This window comes from Podarcis vaucheri (assembly GCF_965113315.1).
Source record: "Podarcis vaucheri genome assembly, chromosome: 2".
In the NCBI taxonomy this organism is placed as follows: domain Eukaryota; kingdom Metazoa; phylum Chordata; class Lepidosauria; order Squamata; family Lacertidae; genus Podarcis; species Podarcis vaucheri.
In genome coordinates this window covers 122,698,013-122,719,258 of record NC_138760.1, presented here as the reverse complement: position 1 = coordinate 122,719,258, position 21,246 = coordinate 122,698,013, and the positions used below count along the sequence as shown (strand labels likewise).

The 21,246-nt window shown below is 47.0% G+C and overlaps 1 protein-coding gene across 3 annotated transcripts; it reads left to right on the top strand.

Moving 5' to 3' along the window:
* The first annotated feature begins 345 nt into the window (after positions 1-345).
* On the top strand, positions 346-19,163 carry LOC309524738 (uncharacterized protein). 3 transcript variants are annotated; one of them, XM_082209711.1, is made up of 5 exons: positions 346-587; positions 1,419-2,685; positions 16,346-16,469; positions 16,701-17,198; positions 18,395-19,163. In XM_082209711.1, the coding sequence occupies exons 2-5, from the start codon at positions 1,891-1,893 to the stop codon at positions 19,039-19,041; spliced, it is 2,064 nt and encodes a 687-aa protein (XP_082065837.1). In that variant the 5' UTR covers positions 346-587; positions 1,419-1,890; the 3' UTR covers positions 19,042-19,163. The 3 variants fall into 3 exon arrangements, with proteins under 3 accessions (XP_082065837.1, XP_082065838.1, XP_082065839.1); XM_082209712.1 differs by lacking the exons at positions 16,346-16,469; positions 16,701-17,198; positions 18,395-19,163 and adding exons at positions 3,108-3,240; positions 4,324-6,267 and having other exon boundaries at positions 367-587; XM_082209713.1 differs by lacking the exons at positions 346-587; positions 1,419-2,685 and adding an exon at positions 14,573-15,434.
* Positions 19,164-21,246: the final 2,083 nt, after the last annotated feature.

The window sequence follows — 21,246 nt, the reverse complement described above, 5'->3', positions numbered from 1 at the left end:
CCCCCCAAAATCCCCGCAGATGCCCATTGAGCACTCGCTGCTTCTTCACCCGAAGCTGTTTCCAGACTGCGAATATTTTGCAGTGTGTGGCGGGGGAAATTCAGTTCCATACCTGCAAATTCAGGGTGCACAATTAAAGTTGGATTTGGCGCTGTTCAGCAACAATCCCACTCACCCCCCAGCAGATATTTTTACAATAAGGAAATTGAGTGCAAAACACACTGGGATGTGTGGGGATAACGCGTTGACTCGGCGGCGAATGACAGGCAGAAATTCAACCGGTGCCACCCCTTTTAGCCACCCTCAAATGGAGGGCTCTGCTTGGGAACCTGAAATGAAGATTGGGTGGAACTCTTGGGTTTTCCCCAGTGCATTTTTTTTGCAGTGAATAGATTACAGTATCTGAGAATTCACTTCCTGCCCAACCACCCACATCACTCAACCCCCACTTGACACCCCCCGCTGGTGGCAAACTGCCTTTTGAATTACTTCTCTTTTTAAAGCTTGGAGGAAGACACAGGGGAGCTGCAAGGAGCAGATTTCTTCAGCCAGGAGGATAAGTGCAGCTGTCAAGTCTGCAGGGAAAGGTGAATTTAAATGGGGACATTGTTGTTAAGAAGGAGCGAGGCAGTGGCAGCAAGATCTGGGAGGGAATAAAACTGCAGGAGGGGCCGGGTGGAAACCCAATATTGTCTTACTCTCCAGTGGGTCTCCAGAGGTTCAGACAGCAGCTTTCTCTGCCCTGCCTGGAGACTCCCGGGATTGAACCTGGGATTGCATGAAAAGCAGATGCTCTACCGTTGAGCTACAGCCTGCTCTTAGAAACGTTGGTCCATCTACCTTTGTGTTGTCCACACTGACTGGCAGCAGCTGTCCATGCTCTCAGGCAGCCCTACCTGGGGATGTCAGAGGTTGTACTTGGGACCTTATGCATGTAAGCTGATCCCCACACCACCAAGCTGAAGAACACGGGGCTCTGCATTTTATAGAGTCAGAAAATTACCCCTACTATCTCAGTATAGTCCACACTGACTGGCAGCAGCTCTCCTGGGGATGGAACCTGGGACCTTCTGCATATACCATTGAGCTGCCCTGCACTTCCCAGTTTATCTCCCCTTCCAAATCTTATATAATAATAACAATAATTTTATTATTTATACCCCGCCCATCTGGCTGGGCCTCCCCAGTCACTCTGGGCGGCTTCCCAAAAATATATTAAAATACTATAATACATCAAACAATACTATAATACATCAAACAACTATAATACATCAAAACAAATCTTAAAGCAAACATGCCCAAAGGGGTGATTGCAGAAAAGTGAAGAGGTGACACAGTTATATACTTTGGGAGGTTGCTATACAGCAGAGATGGATTAGCTTGAGGCTTATGAGACCTCCTTTGTTTCCCCCCACTAGATTCCCCAAGACCCACTCACTGGAGCCAAGTGTGAAAAAGACCTATGCTTCAAATCAAAGAATTCTGAGCCTATCCATCACCACACAAAAAGACTCACTGCTGGCGATTCCCTGGAATTTGCAATTCTAGAAAACAGGAACGTCTGGACTGTGGCTGCATTAAAATTGGTTGTTCTGAGTGAGGTGGAAAGCTCATTTCTGAACATTATTGTAATTAACAATTAGTCACTGTTCTCAGAAAGGTGAATGCAAGGCAACTTGCAAAAAGGATATTCTCTTGTGCATCTATTTCTCTCTTCCTCCTACCTCCCTCAAAACCCCCTTTAGCAGAAACACCTGTCTGCAACACCTTCAGTTTCTATGCTTTCCTGGAGGACTCATTTACAGAGAGATTCATGGACCTTGAGGAGTGACTTTAGATGAAGAAAGCCCACCAGAGGCTGGGAACTCCTCCTCACATCTGAACAGTTCAATGGAGACCTTGAGAGTGGAGGTGAACATGTCTGTGGATGAAGGGGCAGCAAAGACCCCAGGATTGCAGAAGGGAGAGCAAAACACCCCCAACGTCAAATTGTGGACAGATCTGGGGGGAACAAAAGCCCCACACCTTGTATGCATCAAGGGGATTGGAGAATCACAAGCTACGGTCTATCCACGGCAGGTGAAACGTGAACCAGAAGAGGAGCTTCAGGAACGCTGGGAAGCCCAGTGGCAGGAGTTCCTCAAGACGTTGCAGGCCCCTCACTCAGGATGGGGGAATCATCAGGTATCCCCCTCCCCATGGGAGGATGCTAAGGCCTTCCTGGCCTCCTTTGAGCAAGTAACCTCAGCCTGCCGGTGGCCTCTGGACAAGTGGGTGACCCTGCTCTTGCCAGCCCTCAGCGGAGAGGCTCAGCAGGCCTTCAACAGCCTAAGTGCCCAGGACAGGGGAGACTATTGGAAGGTGAAGGCGGCCATCTTGCAAGGGGAGTCCACTTTGAGGGAGAAGCAGCGCCAGCACTTCAGGCAGTTCTGCTACCAGGAAGTGGAGGGGCCCAGAGGCGTTTACGGCCGGCTGAGGGAACTTTGCCGCCAGTGGCTGAGAGCGGAGAGACACACCAAGGAGGAGATCTTGGAGTTGCTGATCCTGGAGCAGTTCCTGACCGTCCTGCCCCAGGATATGGAGAGCTGGGTCAGGGAAAAGGGCCCAGAGACCTGCACCCAGGCGGTGGTTCTGGCAGAGAGTTTCCTGTTGCAGAAGCAGAACACAGTGAAACAGGAAGGAGAGGTGAGGGGTGTTCAATGCTGGTCATTCTGGTGGTCCTGGAAGGTGGATTCAGGAGAGAGCTGATCCTTTAACATTTGTAATTTTTGATGGACAACAATTCTGTCGTCCCCTGTTGTCTGTAATCACTGTCCCAGAAAAGACACCCATCCTCTCTGATTTTAGTGGCTTAGCAAAAGAGGGCAGGAGAGAGATTATTGTGACAAGAGCTAAGAGCAGCACCGGCTTCTTCTGCTTTGTGCCACAGTGTCCCACCTAGCAGAGGAATGAATCCCAGGCCAGCCCACCTGGCTGTGCCCCTGCAGCGGTGTCCATGTCTCCTGCCTGGGGTCCAGAAATCTAGAGCTGAGGAGGAGATGGGAAGTACTAGCATGTCTGGGAGCATCTTCTCCTGTCCTGAATGGTTTTTCTGATTGCTGTTTCAGGGGCTGTGGCCCTTGGGTGGGGGACTGGCTGTGAATCCCCCGGAGGCAGGCTTTGTTCCACCACCAGAGGCCTGGGAAAGGCAGTCATTCAAGGAGCTCAAGCAGGAGCAAGATGAAGAGGCAAGCTTGTTTGGTAAGGATTCATTGTAATCTAATTGCTGAATGTTAACACGCTGGGGGTGAAGACTCATTCCTATTTCTGTAGCAGAGTCCCTGTCTCCAGCATTCTAGAGCTACCTGATGAGCATAAAAGGGGAGCTTTTTAACGACTGACCAGAATTTGATGGCTTTGTTAATCTGGGCCATGACTCAGTGGCAGAATTTCTGCTTTACATCAGAAGTTCTCAGGTTCGGTTCCCAGCATTGCTACATACCACAAGCTAGCTATGCAAGTGTTTGGATTTTGTTCAGATTAAGGTCTTTTCTGAAATAAAAATTGATTCAATTTAGACTATATATTCATACCTTGGGTTACAGACGCTTCAGGTTGCACGTTTTCAGGTTGCACACCTCGCCGAACCCGGAAGTACTGGAACAGGTTACTTCTGGGTTTTGGCGCTCACACATGCGCAGAAGCGTCAAATTGCGACCTGCGCGTGCGCAGATGCAGCGCTGTAGGTTGTGAACGCTGCGGGTTGCGAACGTGCCTCCCACATGGATCACGTTCGCAACCCGAGCGTCCGCTGTAGAACCCTTTGTTATAATAGTCCATACACCCTTCCCTTCTTAGTATGTTTTGTTATTGACTCAGTGAATCACATACTTTTCTACTGGCAATTGTGACAACTTACAATTTTTAAATCAATTTTTATTCCATTTATTCCCCTGTAACCTGTTGTCATGATTATTACTGTACTTCGATTTATATACTCCCCGTTATCAAAAGATCCTAGGGCAGTGTACAGCATTAAGAACACATTTTACAGAGCATCAATAATAAAAGAATTATAAAAACACAATAAAAAGCATAGCAATAGACAACATAATATTTAATAAACATAATAGCAGCCCCCCTCCCCCTGGTTTAACAGGCCACAGATTATTTAAAGTCAAGGTGCCTGGGTAAAGATGAATGGGTTTTCCTGGTGCCTAAAGACAAATGACGATGTTGCCAGGTGAGCCTTTCTGGAGAGAGCATTCCACAGTCAGGGAGTCATTATTAAAATGCAATAAACAATTACTTATACAAGACATGTGACTCTGTTTATTCCTGCAGGTGATGGGCAGGTACATGAGAACCAACTTGATAATCTTCAGCAGGGTGATTCTGAGGTACCAGCAGATGCATCACTGCAAGGAGATGACAACTTCCATTATTGCAAAGAGGGAAGGAGCCTTGGGAGTCAGGAGGGGCTGGAGAGCAAGTGGAGAACCAAACCTGAGAAGTGCTCAGATGAAGCCGTTCCTGTCCATGAAGTAGACCAGGAGGAAACCGGAGCCCACCCCAAAATCCACCGCTGTCATTGTGGAAAAAGTTTCCGTTGGAGCTCAAATTTCAGGGTCCACGAGAGAATCCACACTGGAGAGAAGCCGTATAAGTGTGCCGAATGCAGGATGAGTTTCCGTAAATCTGCACAGCTCAAGGCCCATGAGGGAATCCACACTGGGGAGGTGCCCTTCCGGTGTTCCATGTGCCAGAAGAGTTTTACAAGTGGCTCAAACCTTGTTGCCCACGAGAGGATTCACACTGGAGAGAAACCGTACAGGTGTACGCACTGCGGGAAAAGTTTCCGCCAGAAAGGCACCCTCACGACACACGAGAAAATCCACATTGGAGAGAAACCTTTCAAATGCTCAATCTGCGGGAAGAATTTCCGTCAGAAGGGCACGTTGACGACGCACGAAAAGATCCACCTGGGACAGAAGCCATATAAGTGCTCCGAGTGCGGGAAGAACTTCCGGACCTCTGCGGACCTGAGAGTCCATGAAAGGATCCACACTGGAGTGAAACCATATCAGTGTGCCGTGTGCCAGAAGAGTTTCACCGATGGCTCAAACCTCATTACCCACGAGCGAATCCACACAGGAGTGAAACCGTATCAGTGTGGGCGCTGTGGGAAGAGCTTCTGTCAGAAGTCAGGCCTTATGACACACGAACGAGTTCACACCGGGCTCCGCCCTTACAAGCGCCCGGTTTGTCAGAAGGGTTTGGCCGGTGGCGCAAGTGGAAGCTCGTGTCAGGAAACGAATCCCGGAGACAAATTGCATATGAGTGCTGATTGTGGGGAGGGCTTCAGTGACATAGGGCATGTGAGAAGAGAAGAGCCAAACATCAGACAACAGCCGTATGGGCTATTGGAAAAGAATTCGGATGGAGCATCGTCCTTCTGACACTAGAGAGAATCCAGAACGCAGGGAAGCCATTTGTGTCAAGACAATGGTGGGGAGCCTTTGGCCCCGCAGATACTGCTGAACTACAAATCCCATCATCCATGCCAACTGGGTGTGGTGGGAGTTGGAGTCCTGCAACATCCAAAGGACCACAGGTTCCTCACTACTATGTTAAGGCTTTGTTAAAGGGTTAGGTCAGCCTTCCCAACCCAGCACCTTGTAGATTAAACTCCATTCAGCCCCAGCAACCATGGGCAAGAGTTGGGGATGATGGGAGTTGTGATCCAAGAACTTCCAGAGGGCACCAGGCTGTGGAAGCCTGGCCAGTAAGGCAGGGTTGGGAAACTTGTGGCCTTTTAGATGGTGTTAGACTACAGACTTCCCGCTGCCCCAGCCAATAGTCAGAGGTGGCCTGGAGAGCCCACAGGTTAACTCCTTCCTGCCACAAGCATTTGGAGCTTGGCTATGAGATAAGTTGCATGAGTACTCTGACTTTGGAAGAAGCCCCCAATGGACAGCTGATGCTGAGGAAGCCTGAAGATGAGTATCTGATCTTCATAAAACTCACAGTGAATCCCCAAAGATTTGGAGCCCTTAAACCCACACAGAGTGGGTCTGCTTTAGTCAGACTACAGAATTTTCTGAATGTTTACACAAGAGAGGAACTTTTATATTAAAAAAAAGTGACTAAAGTTGAGTGAGAGGCTTGCATGCTAGTGATAGGACAATGTACGTTTGGTAGGACTGGGAAGAAGTGTTGACTGTGACTAACATTTTCAAGTTTCCAATTCATGTATTATTGTCTCGATAGGGAATTGTGTGCAATTAACTTCCTTATGGCTGTCTTGGCTTGGGGTGGGTGGGAAAGGATCCCTTCCACTAGGAGCCCATGCAAGTGGTAGGAGCCGGAGAGCACTTACATCCACCCAGCCACAGACTGGACCTGAATTGGGAATGGTACCCATGGAGCCTGGCCAGTTAAGGCAAATGGGGCCCACCAGCCTCAGTTTGCCCTCAACCAGCCATCACCAACCCACCTTCCTTATTACAGCCCGTCCAGTGGATAGCCCTGACTGTCAGCTCCCTCCTCCTTAGTTTCCGTGTTGTGAATATAGAACTCAGCAAGGAGGAGGACAAAGCAAAGCTAGAATTATTTGGCTGCCAGTCATTGTCTCTGGTGCACCTAGTGATGGGCTCCCTGCTTCCTGCCCCATCAGTCCCAATGAATGCCAGCCACTACCAACGAGTATTTATAAACTTTTTTTCATAACCTATTAGGATTTAGGGGTGAGCACGGAGGTGGCAAATTTCACTGATGACGCCAAATTGTTTAAAAGGTAAAGGTAAAGGGACCCCTGACCATTAGGTCCAGTCGTGGCCGACTCGGGTTGCGGCGCTCATCTTGTTTTATTGGCCGAGGGAGCCGGCATACAGCTTCCGGGTCATGTGGCCAGCATGACTAAGCCGCTTCTGGCGAACCAGAGCAGCGCACGGAAACGCCGTTTACCTTCCCACTGGAGCGGTACCTATTTATCTACTTGCACTTTGACGTGCTTTCAAACTGCTATGTTGGCAGGAGCAGGGACTGAGCAACCAGAGCTCACCCCGTCGCAGGGATTCGAACCGCCAACCTTCTGATTGGCAAGTCCTAGGCTCTGTGGTTTAACCCACAGCGCCACCCGCGTCCCTACCAAATTGTTTACAGGTGATTAAAAACAGAAAGGGATTGTGAAGAGCTTGAAAATTATTGATCCAAACTGGGATCAATTTACACTGATGGGATCTGAGCTGTCGATGACTGGCAAGGAATGGGACCTTGAGGTCGTGGTGGAAAGTGCAACGAAAATGCCAACCTAGAGTGGAAAAAAGGCAAATTCTATGCTAGGAATCATTAGGAAAGGAATTGGAAATGAAACTGCCAATGTTGTTATACAAATCTGTGATGGAAAAGGTTCAGAAAAGCGAAACCAAAGTGATCAAGGGGGTGGAGCAAGTCCCTTATGAGGATAGGTTATGATGTTTGGGTCTTTTTCGTTTAGAAAAAAAAGGCCCTGGGGGGAGCGCAGTAGAGGTATATAAAATTGTGCACATTGTGGATAGAGAGAATTTATCTCCCTCTCTCATAATATGAGAACTTGTAGTCATCCAAAGAAGCTGAATGTTGGAAGATTAAGGAGTGGCAAAAGGGTTAAGTTCTTCATTAACTTGGACTGCTTTAAAAGGTGGGTTGAATTCATGGAGGATAAGCCTGTCAGTGGCTTAACCAGTCATGATGGCTGTTTGGTACCTCTAGAATATGTCAGTGAATACCTGTTGCCGAGGGAACAAGAATGAGAGGCGCCTGATTGGCCACTGTGGGAAATAGAATGTTGGGCTATATTGAGCTGGCAAAGGCTATTCTTATGTTCTTAACCCATTCAACCCTTACCCAGCCCTGAATTTCTGGCAACAATGGTGCATTCCGTATGCTGTATATGGAAATGATGTGTGTTATTCCTTGTGTTTAAAACTTTAAAAAATAAATATGGCCCATTCTCAAGCTGAATTTTCTTTTCTAGAAAATTTACTGAAGCACTCTTGTTGCCTCTGGTTTTTAAGGACAACCTGACAGAGGCAAACAAAGTGTCCCTCAGGGCTGGTTCTTACAGGGCAAACCTGTGTCACTTCGTTTATTTTTGAAATTTCTATACTACCCTTCATCAAAAGACCATTGGATAGTGTTTTGGGTTTATACCCACACCTACACCTGCACACCACACATTCCTAAAATTATTTGTAAGTCATATGAAATTACAATAAGAGCTATGAAAACACCAATAAATACTGGTTGGTGAAAATTGCAATGCTTTGTCTCAATAACACTGCTTCTAGGAGATGTCTAAGAGAAGACAACATGATTCCTGCTGAACCTCTACTTAGCAGGGAATTCCACAGGGCAAGGCCTGCCACACTGAAGTCTCAGTAGAGGCATCCATCCATCTTGGGAGCCGATGAAGGAGTGCTCCTTTGAGGGTGAGGTCAAGCTGTTGGAAGGTCGCAGCTCCTGTTGTGGCTCTAGAGATGATATGGGAGAGACATGTTTTGTTGCAGCTGGGGAAGATGAAGACGTCCAGTTGTGCTGTTGCAGATGCACCCGTAGTATTTCTTTGCACTCCTCCCAGCCGTCATTTCTCCTCTGATCATTGCTATGGATACACAACTTGACTATCTGTCTCCAGGCACTGCAGTCTTCTGCAAGCAATTCCCACAGCGGGGCAAAAGGGAGCATATACGCCATATATATGACAACCATTGTCAGAAACTCAGATATATAAGCTAGGTGCCAAATTATTCCTTAAACCAAGGTTACAGTCACCAGAACAGAATGTCTGCTTGTCATTTTTTCAAATGATGGACCGACACTGGTTGATTCTCAGATAAACATCTGACTAGTTCAGATGACAACTTTGAGCTAGGTTAAGAACACTGAGAATTTAAAGAAGAAAAGTTAATTGATCCAGGGACAGTCCACGTATATATTTGCCTATTCCTACCTCTTTTTCTTAATGGTGACACGGACCATTCATAACATGAGAATATTCTTCACAACTGTGGGCAGGGCAGTGGGGTGGGGTAAATGAAGACAAGCTACAACAATTAACTATAATATTGTTTACTGCTCCTGTGCAGGCTGCACAGGGGGGGGGATCATTCTTATTGTTCAGATAGAATTTATCTGATAGAATTCTACAGGATGTGGTATTTGTGTGTGAAAACTGAGGATCCAATGATCTCTAGATGATGCAGATGTCAGGCAAATAGCCAAGTGCCAAATGTGCCTGTTCCCTGGCTAAATTCTTATCAACACACACACAGAGAGAGAGAGAGAGTGTGTGTTTCATGAGTTTGTGTGTGAGTAGGCAGAGATCCAAAGGAAATGAAATACAGGAAAGTGCACAGATTGTTAGGCCATTCACAGCAGCAGCTCAAAAACAAAAACAAACCAGTTCCAAGTTCACATAGCTAAGATGCAGCTGCAACATGTGCTTTTTGAAACAACCAATAGGGATGGGGGAGGCTTCCAAAAAACAAGATACATTCAGCCCAGCCTCTCCACCCAGAAAGCAGCTGAAGGGTTAAATCCTTAGAATTCCACTCGGATTCCTAGCAAGGCCTGGAAACCTGAGAAATCTGATGCACTGAAAACCCCAAAGGGCTGCAGTTTTTATGGTTCTCCAGCAACATTTCTGACTCACAGTTGCAGTTGGTTAGAAAAGCAGGAGGAAATTACCTAGGAATTAAGGTGTTCTTTTCTATAAAGGTCTAACAAAGCAGACAGTTTGAAATGAGCAGAGAAAAGAAAAAAGTACAACACAAACTTGGCAAGGTTGATTCTACCCTCCAAACTTCTCTTATTTCTGGCATATTATTTGGAGCGAAGAGTTATACAAGAAACCCCCGTAGGGAAAAGCTCTGTCAGATTTGACATTTTCTTATTCATTTTTCTTTTGAATAAAATTTTTATTTAAAAAAAGGACATTTTCTGCCCGTTCTTCCTATGCTCAACAGGAACCAGGGGGGTAAAAATAATTTGGTGGATGCGTGAGAAAAATCCTGGTTGGATCAGCAGGACATAGGCCACCATAGTCCAGCACCCTGTTCTTACGGTGGCCAGATAGATGTTGCACTGGGAAGCCTGGACATGAGCCCAACAACCAAACTCTCTTTCCCTGTGATTTCCAGCAACTGATATTCAGAGGCAGAACAGAGCCCTCCCAAGCTAGTAGCCATTGCAATAGTGGCTGGTGCTCCCTGGGGAAGAAGGCAGGGAGCCAAAACAGCAGCCAAAGCCACTGACAGGCAGAGGCAACTAGTTCTAGTTTTGTCCCTGGCCCTCTGGAGAGTTGCACAAGTGCAAGACTGACACGGAGACTGAACGGCAGGACCAACCCCTGGACTGGTTATGAATTAAGAAGGCAGAGAAATATTGTAAAATTTTTGAATGTTAAGGACATTGAAATGAATCGCAGGGGCTTTAGCGACAAAGTAAAATATAAGATTGGATTAACAATAGATAAATTAATAGAATATGAATTTGTTGAATTAATTTCTAAAAAGGGATACAAGAACGGGAGACGTGAGAAAGTCGGGAAAATAAGTTAATTGAAGCTGAGAAATTAAGAAAGAGGGAATTTTTGTTTTTTGTTATTATATGTGTTTTTATCTTTCTTTTCTTTTTCTTTCTGATGTGTTTAATGTTTGTATTTTTATATTGTATTGTTTTTTGTGATTTTGTATTTTCTTTGTCTGTGTATGCTTTCTTATTGTGAAAACTGAATAAAATATTTATATATATATATAAAAAAAAGAATTCAGAAGGCAGGCAGGTGAGGACTGGCAGACCGAGACCATTATCCCCAATGGATTTTATTTATTTATATTTACTGCATTGATGATATCCTGTTGGGTTGAAATAAACGACAGACGAATGGCAAGTGTCATAAGGGAGGCTTCCCATCAATATCCCACTTTTTTCTCCAAGGATCTCAAGGAGAGGGGGCACCACACGGTTCTCCCCCTCCTCATTTAATCTCCACAACAACCCTGTGAGGTACGATCAGCTGAGAGAAGGCTGTGGCTGGCCAAAGGTCTCTCAGTCAGCTTCATGGTTGAGTGGGGATTTGAACCCAGGTCTCCGAAGGTCCTAGTTTGACGCTCTAACCACTACGCAACACTGGCTCTCTGATATCGCTATTTCATATTTCAAAAAGAAAATGAGGTGGTTTGCAACAAAGACACACAAAACCATACAGTGAAAACCATGAAAAAATGAAGGCAATAATCAATTACAGTGGTACCTCGGGTTAAGTACTTAATTCGTTCTGGAGGTCCGTTCTTAACCTGAAACTGTTCTTAACCTGAGGTACTACTTTAGCTAATGGTGCCTCCTGCTGCTGGAGCACGATTTCTGTTCTCATCCTGAAGCAAAGTTCTTAACCCAAGGTAATATTTCTGGGTTAGCAGAGTCTGTAACCTGAAGCGTATGTAACCTGAAGCGTCTGTAACCCGAGGTACCACTGTAATCATTGTGCAAAGATGCATTCTTATTTGCCTGCACAGGCCTGGCGGAGTAGAAAAATTTTCAGCAACGCATTTAAAAGCCGAAACCTTTAAAGTTGTCTCAGCGCTCTGTGATTCTATATGCTTTAGTGGAGATCCCTGCACTGCGATGGGGTTGGACTAGATGACCCCTAGGGAACCCCTTCCAGCTCCCTGTTTCTCTCATCCCTTTTGGAGCTGTCCAAGTTGGTGGCTTGTGACCACATGGCGTGGGGGCGAATGACACTGTGCTGTGCAACGAGGTTGTTTCTTTAGCCTGTCCCTAAAGAGACTTTTTCACCCTTCCTGCCTGATTTATTTTGAAATAAGAACAAGAACTGCAGCCAAGGATGCCCTGCACTTTTCCTCAGATGAAGAACCGGAAATGAAGGCTCTTGCTTTGGGTTTCTTGTTTTTTTAAAAATACTTGTTTCCTTTCAAGCACCTATCTCTTTGTGGTAAACAAAGGGCATCCACTTCCTGCTCCCTCCCCTCTTGCTCCCCTCTGGAGGGAAACTGGCTTTTGAATATCTTCTTGCTGCAGAGAACAGGCAGCAAGTGTGCAGAAGTGCCAAGGCTGCGAGGGAGAGGTGAGTGAAAATGGGGGGGGGGGGGAGAGACCTTAAAAGGGGAGGGGGCAGGAGGAAGCTGCAGTTGGATAGAGAATGCAAAATTGCAGGGAAAACAATGAAACTACTGCTGCAATCCCAGATCCTGGGAGAACAATGGGGCAGCAGCAAGAAGATTCAACCTCTCTCCTAATAATAATAATAATAATAATAATAATAATAATAATAATAATAATAATAATTTATTTATACCCTGCCCATCTGGCTGTGTTTCCCCAGCCACTCTGGGCGGCTGACAACAAAGTATTAAAATACAGTGGTCTGTTAAACATTAAAAGCTCCCCAAATCAAACCAATTCCAAACAGCCTGCTAAAGAGTGATGTGGGGGAACCTGTGGGCCTCCAGATGTTGTTGGACTACAACTCCCATCATTCCTGACTATTGGTTGTGCTGGCTGGGGCTGATGGGAGTTGGAGTCCTAATAGCATTTGGCTGGCCCCCGGGGTTCCCGGCCCCCAAATCCCTGCTGCAAAGTGCATGCTAGTGCAGAAGTGGAAAGATGTCACAAGTGTACACACTAAATCATAGAATCACAGAATTCTTGAGCTGGAAGGGATCCCGAGGGTCATCTAGTCCGACCCCCTGCAATGCAGTACAGTGGTGCCCCGCAAGACGAACGCCTCGCAAGACGGAAAACCCGCTAGACGAAAGGGTTTTCCGTTTTGCAGGCGCTTCGCAAAACGAATTTCCCTATGGGGTTGCTTCGCAAGACGAAAAAATCTTGCGCGTCCCCGCGGTTTTTTTTTGCTCCCCCCCCCCTTTTCCTAAGCCGCCTATCAGCTGTTCCGCTGAAAAACCCGCTTAACAGCTGATCAGGGAAAGCCGCTAGACCGCTGTAGCGCTAATCAATGGGCTTGCTTCGCAAGACGAAAAAACCGCTAGACGACGAGAATCGCGGAACGGATTCTTTTCGTCTTGCGAGGCACCACTGTAATTCTGTGCACACTTGTCCCTGGGTGGGCTCAAACCAGCATCTTTCTAGAAGCTACGTAAGGTTGCTAGGCGTTGCACAGATTTTGTTGCTGTGTCTAGGAACAGCAGCTTCAGCCTCAACTGTTAGCGCATGGCAGTACCACACCACTTAAACTACACAGGAGCAGGTTGTTGTTTTTTCTCCCACTGGTCAGTTGGCAAGCCTGAGTTGCCGCCTTTTCTTCAGCTTTCCTGATTGGGCTCCTCTGCTTGCCGCCAACCTTAGATAGACATTAGAGTGAAGTTTTGCACTGAAAGAGAAATCTATTATTTGAGGGAATGCCTGTTTCTTCCTTGAGAGGTGGTGTGTTCCCCTTAACGGGAGGTATTTAATAGCAACCGCCTGTTGTGGAAACTGTGCTGTAGCTGCATTTTATGTCTTTCACTAATCAGGGAGTTAGTCTAGATGAGAGGAAGAACCCTTCCGTCTCTGTGGCTCCATTCACATCATACATTTTAAAATAGGATTATACCACTTTCAACTGTCATTTTTTTCTGCCAAAGAATCCTGGAAACTGTAGTTTCTAAAGGGTGCTGAGGTTTGCCCCCTATTCCTTTCAGAAAGCTACAGTTCCATATTAGTATAAACAGCCCCTCTTCTTGGGAAACTCTGGGAGTTGTAACTCTGTCAGGGAATTGAATTGTGTTATCTGCAGTTAATACCGTTACCAGTGATGTGTTTATTTTGCATTGTTTAAAAATAAATAATCCATGTTAGAGTTTATTTCCTCTGAAACACAGCCATACCTCAAATTTATATTTAACCTCTGCAAGTTGCTCATACCATAACATATAATGGAAAGTGTGCCACAGTTCCATTGATTTATTTGCCCATCCTTCATTCTTCTCCATCAGTTCTGGGGCTATTTATATTGGCCTGTCTTTCTGGACAGTTGCAGAGAAATAATCCTGAAATAATGGATAAGAATCATCTTGAAATTCTGTCAATCTCGATTTGATTTCAGATGTGTGGAACACACTTTTCCAACAATAGTGTTGAGCTCGACGCACCTTGCAACAGTAATATTGCATTTGAAAATGATGGGTAAATAACATTATAAGAAAGAAGCTATTTCTTAGGACAGTAGTGTTTAGTCTGTTCTAAGCTCCTTGCACCCAGAGAGCTAGTTTATCAGGGAGGTCCAGACACTTTGTGAGGGCAGGAATATCAGTTGCTTTGCCTGTGGTTCCCAACTAAATATTCACATAAATATTGTTCCCTTTCAGGTGAAGCCTGCAGCACTTCATCGGAGAGACCACAACACCCTGCAACTTATAGTTTCCTAGAACAGTGTTTCCCAACCTTGGGCCTCCAGCTGTTTTTGAACTACAATTCCCATCATCCCTGACCACTGGTCTTGCTAGCTAGGGATGATGGGAGTTGTAGTCCAAAAACAGCTGGAGGCCCAAGGTTGGGAAACACTGTCCTAGAAGACTGTAATATAGCAAGAGATTCATGGACTGACTGTGAGGAGTGATTTAAAGAAAGCCCACCAGAGGCTGGGAACTCCTCCTCACATCTGAACAGTTCAATGGAGACCTTGAGAGTGGAGGTGAACATGTCTGTGGATGAAGGCCCCAGGATTGCAGAAGGGAGAGCAAAACACCCCCAACGTCAAATTGTGGACAGATCTGGGGGGAACAAAAGCCCCACACCTTGTATGCATCAAGGGGATTGGAGAATCACAAGCTACGGTCTATCCACAGCAGGTGAAACGTGAAGCAGAAGAGGAGCTTCAGGAACGCTGGGAAGCCCAGTGGCAGGAGTTCCTCAAGACGTTGCAGGCCCCTCACTCAGGATGGGGGAATCATCAGGTATCCCCCTCCCCATGGGAGGATGCTAAGGCCTTCCTGGCCTCCTTTGAGCAAGTAGCCTCAGCCTGCCGGTGGCCTCTGGACAAGTGGGTGACCCTGCTCTTGCCAGCCCTCAGCGGAGAGGCTCAGCAGGCCTTCAACAGCCTAAGTGCCCAGGACAGGGGAGACTATTGGAAGGTGAAGGCGGCCATCTTGCAAGGGGAGTCCACTTTGAGGGAGAAGCAGCGCCAGCACTTCAGGCAGTTCTGCTACCAGGAAGTGGAGGGGCCCAGAGGCGTTTACGGCCGGCTGAGGGAACTTTGCCGCCAGTGGCTGAGAGCGGAGAGACACACCAAGGAGGAGATCTTGGAGTTGCTGATCCTGGAGCAGTTCCTGACCATCCTGCCCCAGGAAATGCAGAGCTGGGTGAGGGAAGGCAGGCCTGAAACCTGCGGCCAGGCGGTGGCCTTGGCAGAGAATTTCCTGTTGCAGCAGCAAAACACAGTGAAACAGGAAGGAGAGGTGAGGGGAGTTCAATGCTGGTCATTCTGGTGGTCCTGGAAGGTGGATTCAGAAGAGAGTGGCTGCCCCAATTTTTGCATTACTTGATTGGTGCCAATCCAGTTACAGCTCGGATGGTTAGATAAATGGCATTGGAGTTGAAGAGATACTGTTGCCACCAGCATTTTAGATCAGATTTTTGCAGCTAGCTTTCTGGGGTTATGGTGGAGTCAGCTGGGATAAAGTTCCTCTATGGAAACAGGATTATACCAGGTCAGTCTCAGTACTGCTGACAAATGACTGGCAGCAGCTGTAGAGAGGACTCTCCTGCACGTTATATACCACTTTAAACAGCCATGGCTTCCCCCCAAGAATCCTGGGAAGTGTAGTTTGTTAAGGATGATGAGAGTTGTTAGGAGACCCTATTCCCCTCACAGAGCTACAATTCCCAGAGTTCTCTGGGAAGAGGGACTGGTAGTTAAACCACTCTCGGAATCGTTTAATTCTGTGAGGGGAATAGGGCGTCTCCTAACAACATTCTGCATTACCTGTAGTTTCTCGACCAAGGGCAAGGGAACCCCGTACTGAGTGGATTTTTGGAGGAGAAACCAAATATAATAATAATAATAATAATAATTTATTATTTATACCCCGCCCATCTGGCTGGGCCTCCCCAGCCACTCTGGGCGGCTTCGATGAAAACCAAAAATACAATAAAATATCACACGTTAAAAACTTCTCTGAACAGGGCTGCCTTAAGATGTCTTTTGAATGTCAGGTAGTTGTTTATCGCTTTGACATCTGCTGGAAGGGCGTTCCACAGGGCGGGCGCCACTACCGAGAAGGCCCTCTGCCTGGTTCCCTGTAGCTTTGCTTCAGGGAATTTTTGCCTCTCTTGGAGCACTAATGCCTTGATTTTTCTTTAATTGCAGCTTCAGATGTCTCGACCTCAGGTTATCATAACGGCTGTGGATTCCTCTGAGGCCAGCCAGGTCTCGCCCTTGGACACCTGGCAGAGGCAGGTTTGCCAGGCCACTGAACAGGCGACAAAAGGAGGTAAGGACACAAGGGGTAAGACTCAGGTTGCATCAGAATGATGGAAATTTGATTGGGTTGTTGTATCTAAGGAAGTCATACTGTTGGCGCAAGGACTTCCACCTGTGCCATGGGACTTCATCTGCTCACTAGAGATGAGAAGGCCTGGGGGAGGGATAGAAAAATGGGGGGGGAACCAGTTTTTCTTTAATTTTAAATGTGACGGGCACCACATTCTGTTTATTCTTGTAGTTGATGGGCAAATGTGCGAGAACAAGATGAAGGAGCCTTATCATGGATGTTCTGTGCAGGTGGCACCAGAAAAGCACTCCTTAGGAAGAGGCGACATATTCCAGTATCACAACGAGGCCACAAGTCTTCAGATTTTGCGAGAGTCAGAAAAGGAGCAGGGAAAGGATACAACAAAGAGTTTTGTCGAAACCCTTTCTTGTTCGGAAGGGGGCTCTCAGAGGCAAGTGGCCATAGCCCAGAATAACACCCTGCGTGGCAAGGGAGAAAAGACCCAGAGTGACCTCAGAGGAAACTCCAGGTGGAGCTCAGACATTCGCATAATCCACCTGGTTGAGAAACCACGGCAATTGCAGTACCGAGTGGAAACCTTTGGTGAAAGCTCAATCCTTGTGGCAAGCGAGAGAAGCCCCCAGGGAGAGAAGACGCATAAGTGCACCTACTGTGGGAGGAGCTTCCGTCATAGGGCAAGTCTCGCAGCACACGAGAGAATCCACACAGGTGAGAAAATGGGTCTGTGTCAGGCTGAAAGCTGCATTTGCTGGGCAGGAGAACTCCATGGGTGCCTGAGCAGATCAGGGGCTGAACTGAAGGAAGTCCCCATTGCCATCCCTGGCAGATCCAGTTAAAAGGATCTGGGGGTTTTCCCTGTCCCTGAAACCCATCCTTAACTGCACGGCCACAGGAATAGTTAATACAGGGCTAAGATAGACTATTAGTCTCACTTGGTATAAAGTGGCTTAGCAGGTGTAAATCAATGGCTGGGATACACACTGACCCATTTGCAACACAAAAATGTAGTTTTTCTCATTCCAGAGTCATTCATGCTTGTCCTCACAGCATGCAGATGGAACAGGCGATTGCAGTCTTGGTATACAACCATGGCTACTATTTTTTAATTATTATTTAAATTTATTGGTTGCTTTGCTAACCTAGGTAACTGAAAGTGAATTACAATATATAAAAAGGCAAACACGTACATTGAAATGAGCACAAAAGAAAAAACAAAACAAAGACAATCTTAAAGACAATCCTGCTTTTAAAAGACAGGATTAAAACATTCCACCCCCTTAGGTTGGCCACAGATAATTAAGAACCAAAGGCCTGGCAAAAAAAGACGTGGTTTTGCCTGGTGCCTAAAGCTATGTAATGATGGTGCCAGGCAAGCCTCCCCGGGGTGAGCATTCCACAAGTGGGGAGCCACCACCAAAAAGGCCCATTCTCATGTTGCCACTCTCCAGATCTCCTGAGGAGGGGCACACAAAGGTCACGGTGATTCTTTTTCTTGCTCTGTTGTTGCTTTTCTTGTCTTGTGAGACCCTTTGGGCACATTTCTGTGGAAAAGCAGCATGCAAATTTAGTGGGTCTCCTCTCAGTGGATGCAACATGATGTCTTCTTGTCTTGATGGCTACCTCAGGGTAGGACTAGAACTAGATACAAACTAATAATTAAAATAATGTGGGAAACGGGTGAAGATACAGATTTTCCCTTCTTTGGGGTGGAGAACCTTTTTGCTTTAGTTGAGATTCCTGCATTGCAGGGGGTTGGACTAGATGACACGTGGGGTTCCAATTCTACAATTCTGTGATTCCATGTTTAAATTCGAGGAACAGGACAGAGATTTGCAGCTGTTGGGAACTCTTAGCCAGAGCAAGGATTTCACATCAAGGTTCTTTTTTAATATATACACATCCAGGAGCACTTGAAACCGCGGGACATCGCCTTCAGCAGGAAAGCTCAGAACAACTGGAGCTAAGAGAGTTGAGAAGAGGCAAGGTTTTGCATCATGGCAAAGAGGGTGTGAGGCCTGCGGGTCAACAGGGGATCAGGCCAGAGAGGAACGTGGATGGAGCTCTTCCCAGTAAAGGAGGCGACTTGGGGTGGGAAGAGGGCAACGGTCACCAGAGGCTCCACCACTGCCATTGCGGAAGGAGCTTCAAGCACCGCTGCAACCTGAAAGCCCACGAGCGGACCCACACGGGAGAAAGGCCCCACAAGTGTTTGGACTGTGGGAGGAGCTTCGGCAAGGGCTCCACGCTCCGGGCTCACGTGAGGACTCACACCGGGGAGAAGCCGTACATGTGCTCCACCTGCGGGAAAAGGTTCACGACCAGGTCGGGCCTCCTGACCCACGAGAGAATCCACACAGGGGAGAGGCCCTATAAGTGTTCGGACTGCGGGAGGAGCTTCATCCAGAAGTCCTGCCTTCTGGCCCACGAGATAAGCCACAAAGGAGAGAAGTCGTACAGCTGCTCCGATTGCGGGAAGAACTTCGGGCACAGCTCAGGCCTTCGCGTGCATCGGAGAATTCACTTGGGAGGGAGAACCACGGAGAAGCTCTGACTGCGGTGGAACAAATGGACAGACAAACCATGGTTAAAGCAAATCACGGCTGAGTGTTAAATGTGCTAATGCGGTGTGTCTCTGGAGCTACAAATTTGTGTTGTTAAGGCAAAGGAGTCTTTCAGATACAGTGGTACCCCGCAAGACGAACGCCACGCGAGACGAAAAACTCGCAAAACGAAAGGTTTTTTCGTTTTCGAGTTGCCTCGCAAGACGAATTTCCCTATGGGCTTGCTTCGCAAAACGAAGCTTGCCCCGGGGACAGCGGGTCTTCTCTTTTGAAGCAAGGGGCGGCGGGGAGAAGCGATCTTCTCCCCGCAGCCCCAGGTCCGGGGACAGCGGGAAGCGCTTCCCGCTGCCCCCGGACCTCTTTTGAAGCAAGGGGCAGCGGGGAGAAGCGATCTCCCCGCAGCCCCTTGCTTCAAAAGAAGTCCGGGGACAGCGGGGAAGAAGCGATCTTCTCCCCGCAGCCCCAGGTCTGGGGACAGCGGGAAGCGCTTCCCGCTGTCCCCGGACCTCTTTTGAAGCAAGGGGCGGTGGGGAGAAGCTATCTTCTCCCCGCAGCCCCTTGCTTCAAAAAAGGGGACAGAGCGGCGCTTCCCCTCTGTCCCTGGACGGTCTCCCTAGGAACGCATTGATTGATTTTCAATGCATTCCTATGGGAAACTGTGCTTCACAAGACGAAAAACTCGCAAGAAGAAAAAACTTGCGGAATGAATTAATTTCATCTTGCGAGGCACCACTGTATCAATTTGTGATGGGTGAGGACTGAGATCTGGCAGTTGTGGAGAACACAAAAAGCTTTGTTGAACCGGATTTACCCCCCTGATTCTCCCAGATAAAACCTCGTCGTTCTTATTTCAGCAGTAAACTGGTGTCTTGAGCTGTACCATTTCTGACGGTAGTAGGGAGCTCAATATGTTCAAATACTTCACTATTAAAAAGAAGCAAACACCCTGCATCTAGAAAGCTAGTGTGCCAATGAGAATAATTTAAGCCCAGGCACACTAGTTTTCTATATGCAGGGTTGTTGTTTTTATGCATTCAGGAACATGAGTCCTCCCCCTGCAATCTGAAATGGTACTTCCCAGAGGCAGATTTAACCCCTTGAGGTGAACCAGATCATAGCTGGAATTGTATCTCTTTTGACAATTTTTCACATTGTATGGATGCTTTTTATTTATTTGCCCCTGAAGAAATCGGACACAAGAACTCCAACCCCGCCTGCAAATATGAATGTAGAGGCAGAGCACTCAGCCTTCTTTGAATTGCTGTCGTAGATAAAATTTTATATGTATTTATTTTTAGTGAGTTGCTGTTCCAATTTGTATTATACAAACTGATCATTTTATTTTTCATGTTTTAAAAGCAAGGTCTTTGCACTTTGGGCCAAACAAACCCCAACACTAACAGAGTTAGCAATGCCAATAACTAGCCAGCGACAAGACCTTGAGGTTGTGGTGGATAGTTTTGATGAAGACATCTATCTACCCAGTATATGCCACAGCTGTGAAACAGGCAAATTCCACCCTGGGAATTGTTAAGAAAGGAATTGAAAATAAAACTGCTGATATAACGCTGTTCTACAAATCTATTGTGGTAAGAAAAATACTACTCCCTTTCACTTATGGGGTGTCTAAGAGCCCGTATAAAGTCCTTATGTAGGTTCTCTATCAGTAGGAGAAAATAACTGAGGCCAAACAGAGAGTATTGAGAAGCAAAGCAGCTAGTAAGCCTGATCTTTATTAAACTGTTGTAACAGGGTCCCCCACTCCCCACACACAGGGAGGGAGGAGAGGAACCTAGAACAATGGTGTGCACAGTGGCGTAGCAGGGGGGCCCGGCCGCACTGGGCGCAACATCTGGGGGTTTTTACATTTCTACTCCACCTTGAGCTACCCTAAGCTTGCACGCATGGTCCCCCCCCCTCTCCATTTTATCTTCACAACAACCCTGTGAGGTATATTAGGCTCAGGCTGACTATTCCAATCTCACCCTGTAGGTGGCAGAGTGGGGAATTTGAACCCTGGGCTCCCAAGTCCTAGTCCAGCCTTTAAGTACTTTACCATGCAGGATCTTTTGTGTGTGTGTGTGTGCATATAAGCACATCAGCACATTCAGGTTCCCCAGTCACAATTTATCTTGCACAACCAACTTGCTTCGCCATCAGACTTCACTGCAATAAGAAAAAGCGCCAGGAAACAA